The following is a 15,545-nucleotide window of genomic DNA, read 5'->3' on the forward strand; positions in this document are numbered from 1 at the left end:
ACTGCTACCAGACGCTTTCTGTTGACACCTAAGCTGCTGCTTGTACCTTACGGAGTCTTTCTTTAGCCCTCCCACATTTTTCTCAGCAAAATTGAAAGGTGGAGAAAGGACGCCTTATGGAAAAAGTGCTCAGGATCTGACAACGCCAGAGCAAGTTACTACGTCTCATTAAGCCTGACAAAACTTGGAATTCTTGCATGTGAAAAGACAGGATGTTTTAATTCATTGGATCAGATTCTCCGCTGAGCACAGTCTGTTTCATCTGAATGCAAAGAGCACAAAGAAGGGGATTGATGTGATTTTAGATTTAGCTTGAACACTAAGCAGTGGTACATTACAGTAAGAAGGACAGAAGGGACAATGGCCTAAAATGACAAGTATTTCATACCTTTGGTTATGTGATAGATGTATATTAAATATATAATTATTGATATGCATTAGCATCCGTATTAAGACAAAGAAGAACAAGCCAGAACAGACAATGGAGAAGGGTAATGTAACCAATTCTGGTGGCTTTAAAGGGAACCATGAAAATGCGCTGTAATCTGCAGGCAGCATGTTATAGAGCAGGAGAGGCCAAGTAGAGATAGATAGATAGAATAGATGTCTGAGTGTGTAATTTGTCATTTATTTCTGTTTTTTTTCTATGCTTAGAATCGAGTCCAGTAGTCCGGGTTCTATCATTGACTGACAGCCTCCCTTCTATGCCTATGTATACAGTTAGAGTGTCAATCACTTTTAGGAGGACCACCGACTGAACTCAATTACTCCATCTAAGCTTAGAAAGCACAGAGAATTAAATGAATACATGACTTATTATATTTTAATCTGTTTAGCTCTTGGACTATAACAAGCAGAATATACCACATTTTCATAGTGACAGGTTCCCTTTAGGCCGGGGGCCCCATTGTACAGAAACATCGCAGTGTTTTACAGTACAGGCAAAATGGATGGGAATCCCATGCCCACATTGCGGGAAAAAAACACAGTGTGGATACGCCGCAGTTTTGGAAATCTCAGCATATCAATTATACCTACGGAAACGCTGGTGGTTTCCCCATAGGTATAATTGTAAAAGTCCACTGCAAGAACTGCGATGCTTCACTGCCACGGTTTTTCCCGCAGCACTTTATTAATTGTTGCAGGATGTCCAGTGAAGCCTTAGCCTCAAAGGATTTTTCTGGGACTATGATACTGAGGACCTATTCTTAGGATAGATCACCAGTATTACATCAGTAAAGACCAGGACCCCACTGATCAGATGATTGAAGATCTCGACTTTTCAGGCCAGTGACATCATGTCGATTAGCCATAAGGCCAAATTGCAGATCAGTCGCATTCAAATGAGCTGCAATACCAAGCACAACCACTATATCAGGGGTAGGGAACGTACGGCTCTCCAGCTGTTGCAAAACTACAATTCCCAGCATGCAAACTTGCTCTGCTGTTCTTGGAACTCCCATGGAAGTGAATGGAGCATGCTGGGAGTTGTAGTTTCACAGCAGCTGGAGAGCCAAAGGTTCCCTACCCCTGCACTATATAATGTTTGGTGCTGTACTTGGTAAGTAGTGAAGAGGTCACAGCACTTGTCTAAATGCACAGCCCTTTAAATCAATTGATTTTGTGCTGGCTCCACTTGTGCCCCCGGCAATATGATATTGATGTCATATCCTAAAGGACAGGTGGTCAATATCATATTTCCAGAAAACCCCTTTAAGAAAACATGCAAAGACAGACAGTGTGGATGTCTTCTTAGGAACATTGTCTTTTTATGACTCAACTAGTGATAACGGATCTTTCATCCAACTAGTGTCCAAAAAATTTGGAACACTTCCAATGTCTTTTCAGATGTTGACAATCGGTGATCTGTCAGCTAAAAAAATTGTTCTTGTTTCATTTCACCTAAAGAATGAAGACTTTAGTGAAGATCCTAAATTTTCATTGACTTTAATCTAATATGTAATAGAGCCTTAAAAAATAAATAAATATATATATATATATATATATATATATATATTTATGACATTTTTCAAGTATTTACTAAACTGACAAAGCCGTCAAAGCCTCAAAACAAGTGATAAGTATAGTCAGTCAATTTTGTGACTGAGGAGAAAAGATAATTTGACAAGTGCATAAAGGAAAGCAGAGCTTTTCTGGTTAATGTACAGTGGGGTACATGTCACACCTCCCTTTCAATGTATCAAAGCAGGATATCTTCTGTGAAGTACGTTGCACAGTCCATCGATCATGACCGGTTGGCCTTAAAAAATTAAATGGCAGTTGCTCCCAACTTAAGAAGAACGAGAAGAAATATGTTCAGCTATGCCCTAGACATATCTGCAACGTCAAAGTTTTTATCCAAATAAGGGATTAAATAGCAGCACAAAACAGTGTATTCACATCATGAGCACAAGAATGACCAAAATTATGCTATATAGTGCATAAATATACCAAAGATGGAACAAACTGCCTAAATGTTCTAGGTTTCCAGTACATTAGAACTAAATTTCTCAAAAGCGTTTGCTACATCCCAGTATTTTGGCACCCCCTGCTGGAAAGTGATGAATATAAATATAGTAAATTCTAAAACTAAAAATACTACAGTATATGTCTTCATTGCCTTTGGATACAGCTTTTCTGTGGGTTATGCTAGGCTGTACAGAGACCAGAATCTTTTGGTTCTTATTTTTGTGAAACAAATTCCTAGTGAATTAAATGTCGGTTCTCAGTTTAGCGCACTGAACTTATTCTAAGTTCTGTGTTTCTTGAGGTTTTCTAAGAGGACCTTTCAACACCTCCAAGTCCAGCTATTTAAAAGCTGAGTTCACACCAGTGCTTGGTTACTGTTCCCCACAGAATCCCTGAATCTGCTTAAAAAATGTGTAAAAGACCTTCATTGCTAAGAATTGGAAAAGCGTGAACCCTCCATCTAGCTTTGAGCTTCTGGCCCATATTAAGGATGTGAGGAGCCTTGAGTTCCCGACTGCTAGTCTCAATACTCTTGACGCCTTCCACTCCATCCTTGGGACACACACTGTACCTTCTGTGGTCTCTAGGCCTAGATCTCCTTCCTTCTCATCCCCCCCCCCCCTTCGTCCATGTGTAGTCACCTTCCGTTTTTTTTTTTTTTGTCTGTTCCTGTTTGGTCATTTTTGTCTTTAAATTATTTGATGTTTGATGATCTGTTGATTTCTCACTTTGTTCTGTTCATTGTTTATTCTGTTATGTAAAAATCTTCAATAAAAATTAGTTGAAAAAAAATAAAAAAAAAAATAGTGTGACCCTAGATTTAGTCATTTAATAACTGCTCTTCCAATAATTCTGGCACAGTTGGACTAATCCTGTTTAGTCCCCACCGTTCCCAAGCAATGCTGTTAATTTTGGTGTCTGATATGATATTTAGACTCTGTACTGTCAGGAGGGCGGTGCCAGGCAGGAGAAGACACGGGGTGCGATTCTGAGCTCTGATACTGGCTGCTTCTGATTGGTGCTCTGAGTCACACCCCCTGCCTGACACTCCCCCTCTGACATTACAGAAGTTAAATAGGACATCAGACACCAAAATTAACTGCACTTGCTGCTCAGGAACAGTGGAGACTAGAGAGGAAAGGCTAAACCCGCAACTATTAACAATTACTAAGAACTTGAAATGGTGACGGTGGAGATACAGTAGGTCCTCTTTAAAGCTGCACCATGATGTAGTTTCTATAACGTGAAATGAGAATTCCATTTGATGCCGAGGGACATGACATCACTATAGAATGTCACTATTTAGCTAACCTGCACAATTCTTTAACTTACTCTAAAGTCTAGAAGGTGCGAGATTTCAGACAGTAGGTCAGCACAAGTTATACATAACCCATCTGAGGGCAATATACAACTGTAAGACCATAATACAATCCTCACAACACACCTGTTCGTATAAATGTGTGTTCATACATAAAAGGGGTACTAATAAGGGGGGCAAATAAGTCCTTCCTAATAGAAATAATGGAACACGCTCTACCACCACCTATAGATAACTGCCTAAGTTTCAGTAAAACCATGCTGAGGCTAGAGGAACTTCATATCCTTTTAACTATATCCTTCAAAGGGTATGTATGAACTAATAACTCACTGTGCACCACATACAGGCAAGAGTACCCCTCTTGAAATAGGTCACACTTGATTTCGGTATGAATGGTATCTGTCTGCAGTATCTGCTGTGTGAGGTATAACACACAGGACCGTAGCTATAAGGGTGCAGTGGTATCTGTCTCTACCAAGCTCTGGCCCCTAAGGGAGCGTTAAAGGTGCCTCTGCCATAACAGGTGTACATTATTCTAAATGGTATAAGGTAGGTAGGGGCCTCATTAAAAATGGTGCCTTACTTCTGATAACACAAACTGCAGACAAAATCCAAGCACTGAACCACATAGCACAGCTTTGGTACGGCATCTCTGACAAACCATAAACATTTGAGTTGATTGTAGGAGTTTAATTCACACTTAAGAATACAACAAGATTGTTTAGACTTTTTTCCTTTTCATTGTATTTTATTTTGTATGTTTTGATTATGTGTACTCCTGAGTGTATTGTTTCATTGTTACATCTTTTTCAATAAAACGAGTTTAAAAAAAGAATACAACAAGAAACCTTAGAAATACCATTTTATTCAAAGTCAGAATAGGTTTTAAGGCACAGTAACACAGACTTACGTTTCAAGTAAAGAAATTCCTTCAGAATCAACATGCCCATCTCAGAGTTATTAAAAGTAAAACAAATATTTCAGTATAAAAAGATTTTCAATTGGTTTTAAATAAACATTAAACAACAAAACAATTTTGTTTCTTTCATATTCTTAGTGCAGATAGCGCAGAGAACGGGCGGCATCCTCACGGGACAGTAAATTCAGCAATGAATTGATGTGAACACTGTCGCCAACAAATGCATGTGCGTAATCATTTCTGCAATACATTTTTGTCTGTTTTATGTCCTACTATACTGGGGATTTGTACTACTAAAAATATATATTATGTACTTCTGTTGTAGGACATGGCAGACCATAAAAACCTACTGTTTATGGTGTCACTAATTTCTGACAAAATATGATGTGCTTGCAAGGCTGTATTCACACAATGCTGTGGGGTGACTTTTTTTTTACAGCAGTTGTTCAAATATAATTTATTGTGAAGAGATTCAGAAACGTCCACAGAGTTGCAGCTATGGCTGTAAATCACTATTTAGTGCTGTAGTGTTAGGCCTACATGGCGACTAAGGCCCTGACACAAATCACAGGTCCAAAAACTGCAGCGTTGCCCTGCCTGCATCAAGTCTAATGAAATCACGTCTTTGCTTTGTAGCTTACCATGACACTTCGGTGGCAAGACCTCCATGACTGCCGCACTGTACTTCATTAAATGTGTGACGCAAACAGGGCAATACCATAGTCTATGGTCAATGTGATATGACAAGGCCCTAGCCTTATGCGGACAACCATATTATATCTTCGTACAACTCCATATAGCATGTAACAAGCTGGAACACCATACATCTGATTTTATACAAATGCATAAAGATGGGGATTTTTAATATACAGATTCTGTATGAATTCAACAGAAAAGAGAATTGTGCTATATAACATTAGACACCATATTATGGAATGGTTTTCCCTATAGAAGTATTACTTGAATGGGACAACCACAAAGCGGACAAGGATTATCAATGGCTCTGTAGTAGAGTTGTAGCGATTCCATCTGCCTTTGTACCACCCAGGTCTTGTTTCACGATAAGTTACTACTAACACAATATTCAGAAAGTACCCCAATGGATCTGATCTTAGGTCCTTTATATAGATTGCAGCTGACAACACACAAGCAAACACAATAGAGGTCAATCATCTGTGGACCAAGTATAGAAAAAAAAAAACAAAGAAAAGCAAGACTGCACTAATATCCATTGTTCTGCTGAGCAGAAAACCAAATACAATGGAACATGCCTGAAGGAAGAATATGATTGGATTGGATGGAAACAAAGCATTGGCGGACTTTAAAATAATTGTTTAGATTCCAAAAACTTTTTACTTGAACGGTTTTGTTTCCTTACAAGGTTACATCGACTGCAACGGTCAATCATACGTTTAAAAAAAATCAAAAAAACACTATTTGGTCTAGAAGTTTTTTGCTTACAAGGAGGCTTGCAGCTCCAGATTGTATTGTGGCCTCTGCAGTTCATCTGTTATTCAGCAACACTACAGAACTGCCACATAGAAATAATCCGCCTACTAGGGCTGGGAAATTAATCCCAGAATAATTGAAGCTGAAAACTGAACTTGCTCATATCGATTACTTGTCATTTTGCATCCATGCCATCCTGTCTCACTGCCATTGGCTAAAGGATAGGTCACTACTAACTAGACACCATACAATCAAAATTGCTGATACATGAAAAACTAAAATTCAGTGGCATGGCGTGGAATATAGAGCGTGTGGCTTGTAAAAAGGGATGGGCGGGCAAGACATAAAATCGTCTTTCGTTAATTGTAATCAAGATAAAATGATTACAAGATAAAATCAATTAATTGTGATTTTGGTTTAGGTCAAAATCCCCTAGTCCCAACACCTATTCAACCAAACATTGCTAGAAAAATCTACAAAACTATCCAGATTCAGGCACCTGGGAACCTCTCCAAAAACAAAGCTGCCATTGTGATTTCATCATCACCTAAGTAACTAGTTTGTGCTAACAGAAATATATAACTTGGCTTTCTTCTCCTTATTAAAAAAAAAAAAAACCAAAAAAAAACAAAACGTCTGGACATCTTACTATGAAATCCTGAAATAATAGCAGCAATGCAGATGGCCATTTTAATGTACAGGGTTTGTACCTAGAACAAGACTTATTTCCTATTCACAGCATAGATGATAAGTGCTGGATTAGTTGGGTCAGATCACTGGGACCCCCACCAGTGATAAGAATAGGGGTTGTGAGGCCTCCCAGTACTCACAGCAATCTCAAAAATGGGGGCCAGAGCCCACACCCCTGTTTGAATGGAGCACTGACCACTCATGTCCACAGCAGCTCCATTCAACTTTATGGGACTGCTGCAGCTATAACTTAGAGAACAGAATAGACGTGATCGGAAATAAGACCACTTCATAGTACAAAACCTTTAACGTCTGCAATACATGGGATAATATCTTTAGATGTAAAACACTGATTTAAAAAACCCTCAGCCCAAAAACAAAAAAATCCATCTTTGAGAATATTCACATTAACAAAGTAAAATCATGCGAGTCTATTTAGCTGCATACAAATTCGCAATAAGAAAAGAAAAATGCTAAATGGAATTATTGCTCTTGTAAGAATGAAAGCAGCCGGTTACAATACAAAGCAAAGCACGGGGGAGGGGGCAGATCTCTGCCATCTATCTTACAGACGCTTCTAAATTGTATTTAGTCACAAAACCGTGAACAGAAAGGTGCTGAAAAACTTTATTAGCATGGGTCATAGTTGTTCCTGTAAAATATATACACGTATTTCTGCATATTTATAAACAGGCAATGTGCATCACAAAAATGTATGCATATTAGAAGAGAAGGTCCCTCCCTCCCTCGGTCCTCGCTTGCAATACTTTTGCCACATGCCCAGAATGTGCTTTTTTTAAGGCAAAGAATAAGAAGAGATCATAAATTAAGAAGTACGCAAACAAATAAATAAGAAATAGTCCATTTGCAGAATGGAAGAACATTAGAAAATAGGGCTCAACTTGATCATGGAAATGTGTGACGTTACACCATGTTCATTGACATCTACAGGAAATACAAAATGCATTGCACTGGTTACCGAAACTGGATATCAGATAAGTCTGGTCACATCTGTATGCGCAGTACTGCAAAGAACATACATATCCCGTCCAGATGGCAGGAATAGTATGTCATGTACCATAATAATCATCAATCTGAAGACTAAGCATATGGAAAAGTGTTCTTCACACATGTCAAGACTGAGCATTTGTTATCCATCCAAAAAAAAAAAAAAAAAATCACAACTTTTGAGGAAATAAAGAAGAAAAATAATTTGAGGAGGACACTTCACATTCGCTTTGCTGTTAAATAATCCTCTCCTAAAATTCCTTAGTGAACGGTAAAAATAAGAAAAGTCTCTTACAATGGAATAGCTTTAACACACCATACATTAGTCAATGTTTTAAACTCTTCAACACTGAAGTAGTCTCTACCAATGCTGGCGCTCTGGTGGAGCAGTTCACAGTTCAAAGAGCGAGACGTAATCTCTTGGGACGTCACTCCTTTTTTGACATTTCATATTTGGTCATCATGATTTCCTGCACATTTAAAAAAAATAAATAAATAATTATATAGATATATATTAGAGAAAAAAACGTCAGTGGTTTCACTTACTAGATCAGTCTTACTTACCTCATCAGAGTCCAGTAATACTGGAAGTGCACTAAAAAAAATAAAAGTTTATTATGAATTAGCAATTAAAGGGAATGTCAAGTTAAAGTGCAGAAGTTGTAACAAAGATACAATGTAAGAGTGTGTCACTGGAACCCATCATGTCAACCCAGCCCTGCAGATAGATAGGTTAAAGTCACCTGAATCAAATAGTTTTCCCCTGTTGTCAAGATATTGATGTATTTCTCAATATGTAAATGAGCAATTCCCTGACAGCTCAAAAGAGCTCATTTGCATATTAACAAAAACAGCAATATCTCAGCAACAGACTCGCCTATTCACAAGAAGGAAACACCGGGGCAATACGGTGGCTCAGGCTCAGTGGATAGCACTGCAGCCTTGCAGCAATGGAGTTCTGGGTTCAAATACTGCCAAGGACAAAAAAACATTGCAAAGAGTTTAGATGTTCTCTCCATGTTTGCATGGATTACCTCCCATGTGCCAAAAGACATACAGATAGAGTACATTGTGTACATTCTGAGCCGTATATGGTGCTCACAATCTACATCTACATAAAAAAAGAAAAAGAAAAAAAAAAAGAAAACACCACATGATTCAGGTGAGCCTAACTATCTGTGGAGCTGGTCTGATATTCTGGGCTCTAGTGACAGACAAGTTGATAGTGATAATTACATGTCAGCAAAAGAGGACGGGATATTTTCTTCAACCCATTTTAAGTCTTCATCCTAAATAGGAAGATAAAGGAAATGGTTATAGTACAAAAAAAAAAAAAAACGTGAAGTGTGAATTGCACAAGCTTGATGCTTCTATAAAGCATTAATTGTTTTGCTGAATAATTCAGCAAAACAATTAATGGAAAAAGTGTCTAAGGCTGAGGCCCCACATTGCAGAAATGCTGTGTGTTTTGTTGCACTTTTTTTTTTTTTAAAGCCAAACCCAGGAGTGGATAGAGAAAAAGCACTTCCTATATACTTCCCATTCCTTCAGTAGCCAATCCTTACTCTGGCTCAGAAACTGTAGAAAAAATTCTGCAACAAAGCTGCATTTCCACAGCACGGGGCCTCAGCCTAAAAGAAAATAAATATGCCTCCTTAAAGGGAGTCTATCATTTCTGGGTATATTTAACTGCCTCTAACATATGACAAGTGATAAAAAGCCTTATGCAAATAAGGGGCCACACGGTGGCTCAGTGGTTAGCATTGCAGCCTTGCAGCATTGGAGTCCTGGAGTTCAAATCCCATCAAGGGCAAAAAACCATCTGGAAGTTGGAACCAGTGGAAGTTAATCTTCACGTTCTATGGCATCATCCACCGTACATGAGCAGCAACAGCATTACCTCCCCCACTTCCCCACAGCTGTTGTTCCACCCAGAGTGGCATTCATAACTGAATTATGTTATTTATCTGTTATTTATCACTAATGTGCTCTGTAACATGGTGTAGGCAGTAGTTTCCCTTCCTTCGGTTCTAAAACAAATTGGGAAGTTTTAAAACAATTACAAGACATTAATGGTTTCAAAACAAGGGTATTGAAAAGCGTCAGTGACATGGGGGCAGATATATTATTGCCTTGTATGCCAGTATTCTATTGTCCAAGGAATTTAAAAAAAAAAAAAAAAAAAAACTTTTTGCACAAAAAACTGCAATTCTCATTTGCTGGCATCACTACTTTTCAAAAAGTAATGGTGTGTGATGGTGTGAAGGGTCATTGGATCCAAATGGAGAAGATAATGTCGCTCTTCATACATCTTCTCCTATTGTGTTTCTTTTTTATTTTACCAATATTTTTTATTTATTTTTTAAACTAAAAATACTACTGAAAATACATATTGCGGATCCTTGGGGGCAAAGTGTTTTTTCTTTTTTTATATCTTTACGGACTGGCAAAATTAAAGGGGCTCTATCATTGGTGAAACGTGATTTGAGCTAGTGATAATGCCTGAATAGCTTTTAAAAAGGCTATTCAGGTGCTGCTACTCGTTTTTGAAAAGACCCCGTTTTTATTACATGTAAATGAGCCTCTCCATGCATCCTGGGCATTCCCCCAAGCCACCATGCATCCCCTTGCGTCATACCTTGATAACGGTAGGGGGGGGGGCTTTATTTGTGCTCAGTGATGCCCTCCTCCTCCGTTGTTGATGTAACTGCCTCCATTCTTGTAGCTTCAATCCTTACGCATTGAAATCTCAGGCAATTACAACCACGGAAGAGGAGGGCATCACGAAGCACAAACAAAGGAGGGGCGTTATCAAGGTATGACACAAGGGGGTGGACAGTGGCTTGGGGGAACGCCCAGGGTGCACAGAGAGGCTCAATTGCATATCATTAAAATCGATACGTAATAAAAACAAGGGGGGTGGGTGGAGTCTTTTCAAAAACGAGTAGCAGCATCTGAATAGCTCAAATCACATTTCCCCAATGATAGAGCCCCTTTAATGATATGCTTTTTTTAAAATGTGCTTCATGTGCTAATGGCATCCATAAAGGATGTATGCTCCTTTCGAACATGTTAAAGAGAGGACATAACAGTATGTAAATAAAGCCCTTCGGGTATGAGAAGCAAGTCTTAAGAAGATAATCCTCCATTAGACCAGCAGTGGTTTTCTCTAGAGATGAGCGAACACTGTTCCGAACAGCATGCTCCCATAGAAATGAATGGAAGCACCTGTGACGCCGGTCGGCCGCCGGCAAAGTCAGAGTCACAGGTGCTTCCATTCATTTCTATGGGAGCGTGCTGTTCGGATCGGCTGATCCGAACAGTGTTCGCTCATCTCTAGTTTTCTCCCCTCTTCCCAGTTAGTACATATACCATATGCACACTCAGCAAGACTAAGGGTATGTTCACACAGCTAAATTTAAAGCTGAAGAGGTGATTTCCGCCTGAAATGTGCCTCCTTTTCATTTAAAGGAGAGGCCGATGTTGATTTTTTTTTTTTTCCATCTATATGATGTTTTTCAGCCAACTGAAAAAATAAGCATCATGCTCATTCTTTAGGTGGATTTTTCTTGATAACTCTCATTGAAGTGAATATGGGGGGGGTCGAAAAACATCACCGGTGGGTGCAGAAATTGCAAATTCCAAGATGGATCCTGCAACAGTGGTATTTAGTAAAGCAGAAAATTAAGCTTCAAATTCCTGAAGCTGAGTTTTTCAGCTTATAAAAATTCAGTCATGTGAATGTACCTTAATCGTGCATTTGTAAGGGGGACCAGAAGAGAATGCTGCCGGAAAAATAAGCACTTCTATCTTATGTGCAATGCCAGCCTTAATGTAATGATCTACAAGTAGAAAATAAGCTGAGCCTATATAAATAATTATATAAGTGCAATCTAACCCATCAATCAGTTACTCACAGCACTAGTAGCATTAGACTTGGTTGTTCCATTGGGCTCGGTCTTTGTTCCTCTAAGCTTCATCCCTTCTGATACAAAGAATGTAATAGGCAATTATAGCATTATTTATAGCAGGGGAGATAGAGTAGAAACCAATTAGGAGAATACTAGCTCACCTAAGTGTTCTGTTACAATAAATTCTTCCACTTCATCATCCGAATCATCCATGAGAGGGGTGAATGCATACCTGCAAATGAACAATTCCATATAAATGAGTAAAGGTATACGGTCGGCATTTCCAGTCCAGTATAGCTACAGTCTATTTATGGCTGTGTTGTTATGGAAATCCGGAAAATGAAATGTGAAATTATATTGGCTGATACACATCATACAACTGAAGGACTATTTAAAGGACCTGCGAACTGTTATTGACTAATACAGGTCCTAAATAGCTTGCTTGCTTTGGAAACCTGGTGTAAAGATGTGTGTATGGCAAGACTGAAAAACCTGTGAGTTTCCATTGGTCCATAAGCGTCATGTGATCATGTGTATCAATTTGGAAACGAGTGAAAAACCTGCAATTGGTTGTTATGGAAACCTGGAGTAAAGCTGTGTGCATGTGACCTTCCATGTAACAGTATCATCCACAGTACCCTGCCCCTTTAAAGCTGACCTACAGCTGTGAAGAATAATGGTCGGTTTGTTTTGGAAAACTGGAGCAAAGCTGTGTGTATGTGGACACTAAATGCCTGCGAGCTTCTATAGCATCCCCTCCCCCCCCACCAGATCTAATATTTATCTTTCCAGTGGAATACTTTGACAGGTATACTTTTGAAAGGTCCACCAGTAAAATAATTTTTTGAGGCTACTCTATGTGGTTGCTTCAGGGTGGGGGGTGGAGTTTATATATTTTACATATGTTAATTGCTAGAGAAACTTGAAGTTTTTAACTGCCCCACCCCGCTATTCATTTTTCTTAGTACACCATTCAATGACAATACAAGAAACTGTTGTACACCTTTGGTTGTTTGCAGACGGTCTCCAGAGAAACATGATAACTAATAATACAAAAGAAAACAGGAATCTCCAGAAAGCATCATCCACCCACAGCTCCATCCAGTCCTGTAAAAGATATGAAAAGAGACGTTGCCAATAAAATAGGGAAGACTAAAAGGTGTAACATCTATCTTTTTGGAAATACTTCTTTGAAATCCAATGTAGTTACACAAGTGGACAAAATTGGACTCCTTCCATTAAGGAAAGAAAAACCCACAATGGTCATTGAAATAACTTAAACTAACAAATGTATTAATAAATTTCCTCAAATCAGACATTGCTTTTGAATTGTGGAGTTTTGGGGTCATTACCCTGTTGGAGGACCCATGACCTTCAACAGAGACTAAGCTTTCTGACCCTGGGAAGCAGATTTTGCTCCAGAAAACCTTGATAGTCTTGAGATTTCATTGTACCCTGTAAAGCAGCTGCAACAGATAACAAAGGCTTCGCCATGTTTCACAGTAGGTCAAATGTTATTTTCTTTTTATGCTTCATTTTTGTGACTGTGAACAAAGGACTGATGTGACTTGCCAAAAAAGCTCCAGTTTTGTCTCATCTGTCAAAAGAATCTGACATTTCACTAACCTGTTACATCACATGACAGGAGAGGAAGCTACATTCTCCATACTGCAGTTGGTGGACCGTGGTCACCAGTTGCTCGAACCTCTGCCTCCATGTCCTTAATACTGACAGTGGCCAGGAGAGATGCTCACCTCCCTGCCGCTGCCCCCTAAGGGATCGGCAAAAATTGCAGGCAGCAGGGATGTTTACCAATCCATGTTTTCTCTGTTCTAATGTATCGGGCTTAAGGGGCAGCAGCCAGAAGAACAGCACTTCTCTCAGCTATGACCATTATTAAGGGCCAGGAGTCAAGGGTCCGCCAGCTGTAGTATGTAGTGCCCATCTTCCTCTCTCCTACCCTGCACTGATCTGATAGATTGGTGTAGAGCAGCGAGGGAGAGAGCTGTGCGGCTGCACCCCATAGTTATAGAATAAGAATCAGGGACTTTTTAGCAAGATTTTTTTTCTTGCTAAAAAGTGCATCTTGCAATTCAAAAAACACATAACTTTAGAACATAGTTTTCAAAAATTTTGCTGATGTTTATTTTAATATTTAGTGTCATTCTCTATATTTTGGATTGCACACTATTCTCATCATTTTTTCAGCAGCCATCCAATTATTTTCAAAGGCAGGATTACAATGAAAGAGAACATCTCTATTACAAGTTCCACTACTTGAAGTAGGTCTTGGAGACAGCTTACCTATTTCCCCGCAGAACATAACAGATTAGGGCGGGTTCACACCTGCGCCTGTGTCCACTTTAGGCAATCCTGCTGGGTTTCACTCTTCTGCCCAGGGAAACTGGACAGGGGACGTAAACCCGGCTGTCAGTTCTCAAACCCATTCACTTGAGTGTTTTGTGCCTGTCCATGGCGAAATCTTTTCTTTTTTTTTCTTTTTTTTAACCAGACAACAGTCCTGTATGTCCGAAAAAAAATGGTTTCGCCACAGACAGGCACAAGACGCTCATGGGCAGTCACTTTGCATACCCATTCAAGTGAATGGATTTGAAAACTGACAACCGTTTCCATCCCCTCTCCAGTTTCTCGAGGCAGAAGACGGAAACCCAGCAGGATTGCCCAAAGTGGACACAAGCACAGATATGAACCCGCCCTTACAAGTAATATGTTTCACTATCTGGTTTTAAATTAGTAAAATAATTAAAGGTGGCATATTCCCTTTAATTTACCTAAACAAAATATACAAGAAAGAAGCTATGCAATATATACAACTTTGTTTTATTGTCCAAATGTGGACTTTTTCTCTAAATCAGGCTACATTACATTGGTCCAGTAAATTACAATGTATGGGATTTGTATGTACGAAGATGTTGGTCTCATACTTACAGATGGACAATCTGTCAATCTGAACTTTTTTACTGTCCAAGCCATAAACACAACAGAAGCTATGATAGAAAAAGACAGCACAGATTAGAGCAGATATACTAGTTTTAACCACAAATACTGTACATGCAGATTATACAAACTTACCTAATATAGCAAAAATCAAGGTGTTGGTAAAGTGTCTATACAACGAATATTTTACTACATTCTTCCTTATCTTTAGTGTCTTCATTGTTTGTGCCAGACTTACAAATATGTATATATGGGCTAAGGAAATGAGAACTATTACAACTAAGACCAGACATGAATATAAAAGATATATTGCAATATAAAGTATACATTTACACATGAAATTTGAAAAGAAATCAAAATTCACAAGGCTTCTCCTCTACCTTCTGTGTATTTCATGCTTGTAAACATAAGAAACCAGATAGCAGAAGCACAGTACACTAGAGAACCTCTCTATATGCAATTTCTAATATAAAAGGTGAAAACATAACTTTCATTCTGGAAAAGTTACTATCACTTTGGTGTAAGCCCCTTAAAAGGGGTAACTTGGGGAAGGAAGGGGGGGACAAAAAAAAAAACAAAAAACAACTTCAGTACATTAAATGCACTGGTTAAGCGTCATCACTAATATATAATCTAGTCCCCCAAACCCCTGAAGATTACATTTGCAGGGTACAACTGGGCGGCCAGAACTCTGCATAATCCCTTTGAGGACTGGGCCAGTTCTAACCTTGAAGACAAGGCAATTTTAAAATGTTACCTTCTTGCATTCTGGAAGTCACTTATTCTTTTTATTCTACATAGACAGAACTCATACTACATAAAA

At 38.8% G+C, this 15,545-nt stretch overlaps 1 protein-coding gene across 1 annotated transcript in view; it reads right to left on the reverse strand.

The window, feature by feature from the left end:
* Positions 1 to 4,653: 4,653 nt before the first annotated feature.
* TMEM87B (transmembrane protein 87B) overlaps positions 4,654 to 15,545 on the reverse strand; it is a 31,840-nt gene continuing 20,948 nt past the window's right edge. The window contains exons 12-19 of the mRNA XM_075267709.1: positions 14,858 to 14,962; positions 14,714 to 14,772; positions 12,768 to 12,871; positions 11,926 to 11,996; positions 11,771 to 11,838; positions 9,090 to 9,142; positions 8,418 to 8,448; positions 4,654 to 8,323 (exon numbers count right to left, since the gene is read on the reverse strand). Coding sequence (XP_075123810.1) covers positions 8,282 to 8,323; positions 8,418 to 8,448; positions 9,090 to 9,142; positions 11,771 to 11,838; positions 11,926 to 11,996; positions 12,768 to 12,871; positions 14,714 to 14,772; positions 14,858 to 14,962 — 533 coding nt within the window. The 3' untranslated portion in view covers positions 4,654 to 8,281. The remainder of the gene's footprint in view (positions 8,324 to 8,417; positions 8,449 to 9,089; positions 9,143 to 11,770; positions 11,839 to 11,925; positions 11,997 to 12,767; positions 12,872 to 14,713; positions 14,773 to 14,857; positions 14,963 to 15,545) is intronic.

The sequence above is a fragment of the Leptodactylus fuscus genome, chromosome 3 (genome assembly GCF_031893055.1).
Source record: "Leptodactylus fuscus isolate aLepFus1 chromosome 3, aLepFus1.hap2, whole genome shotgun sequence".
Taxonomy (NCBI): Eukaryota; Metazoa; Chordata; class Amphibia; order Anura; family Leptodactylidae; genus Leptodactylus; species Leptodactylus fuscus.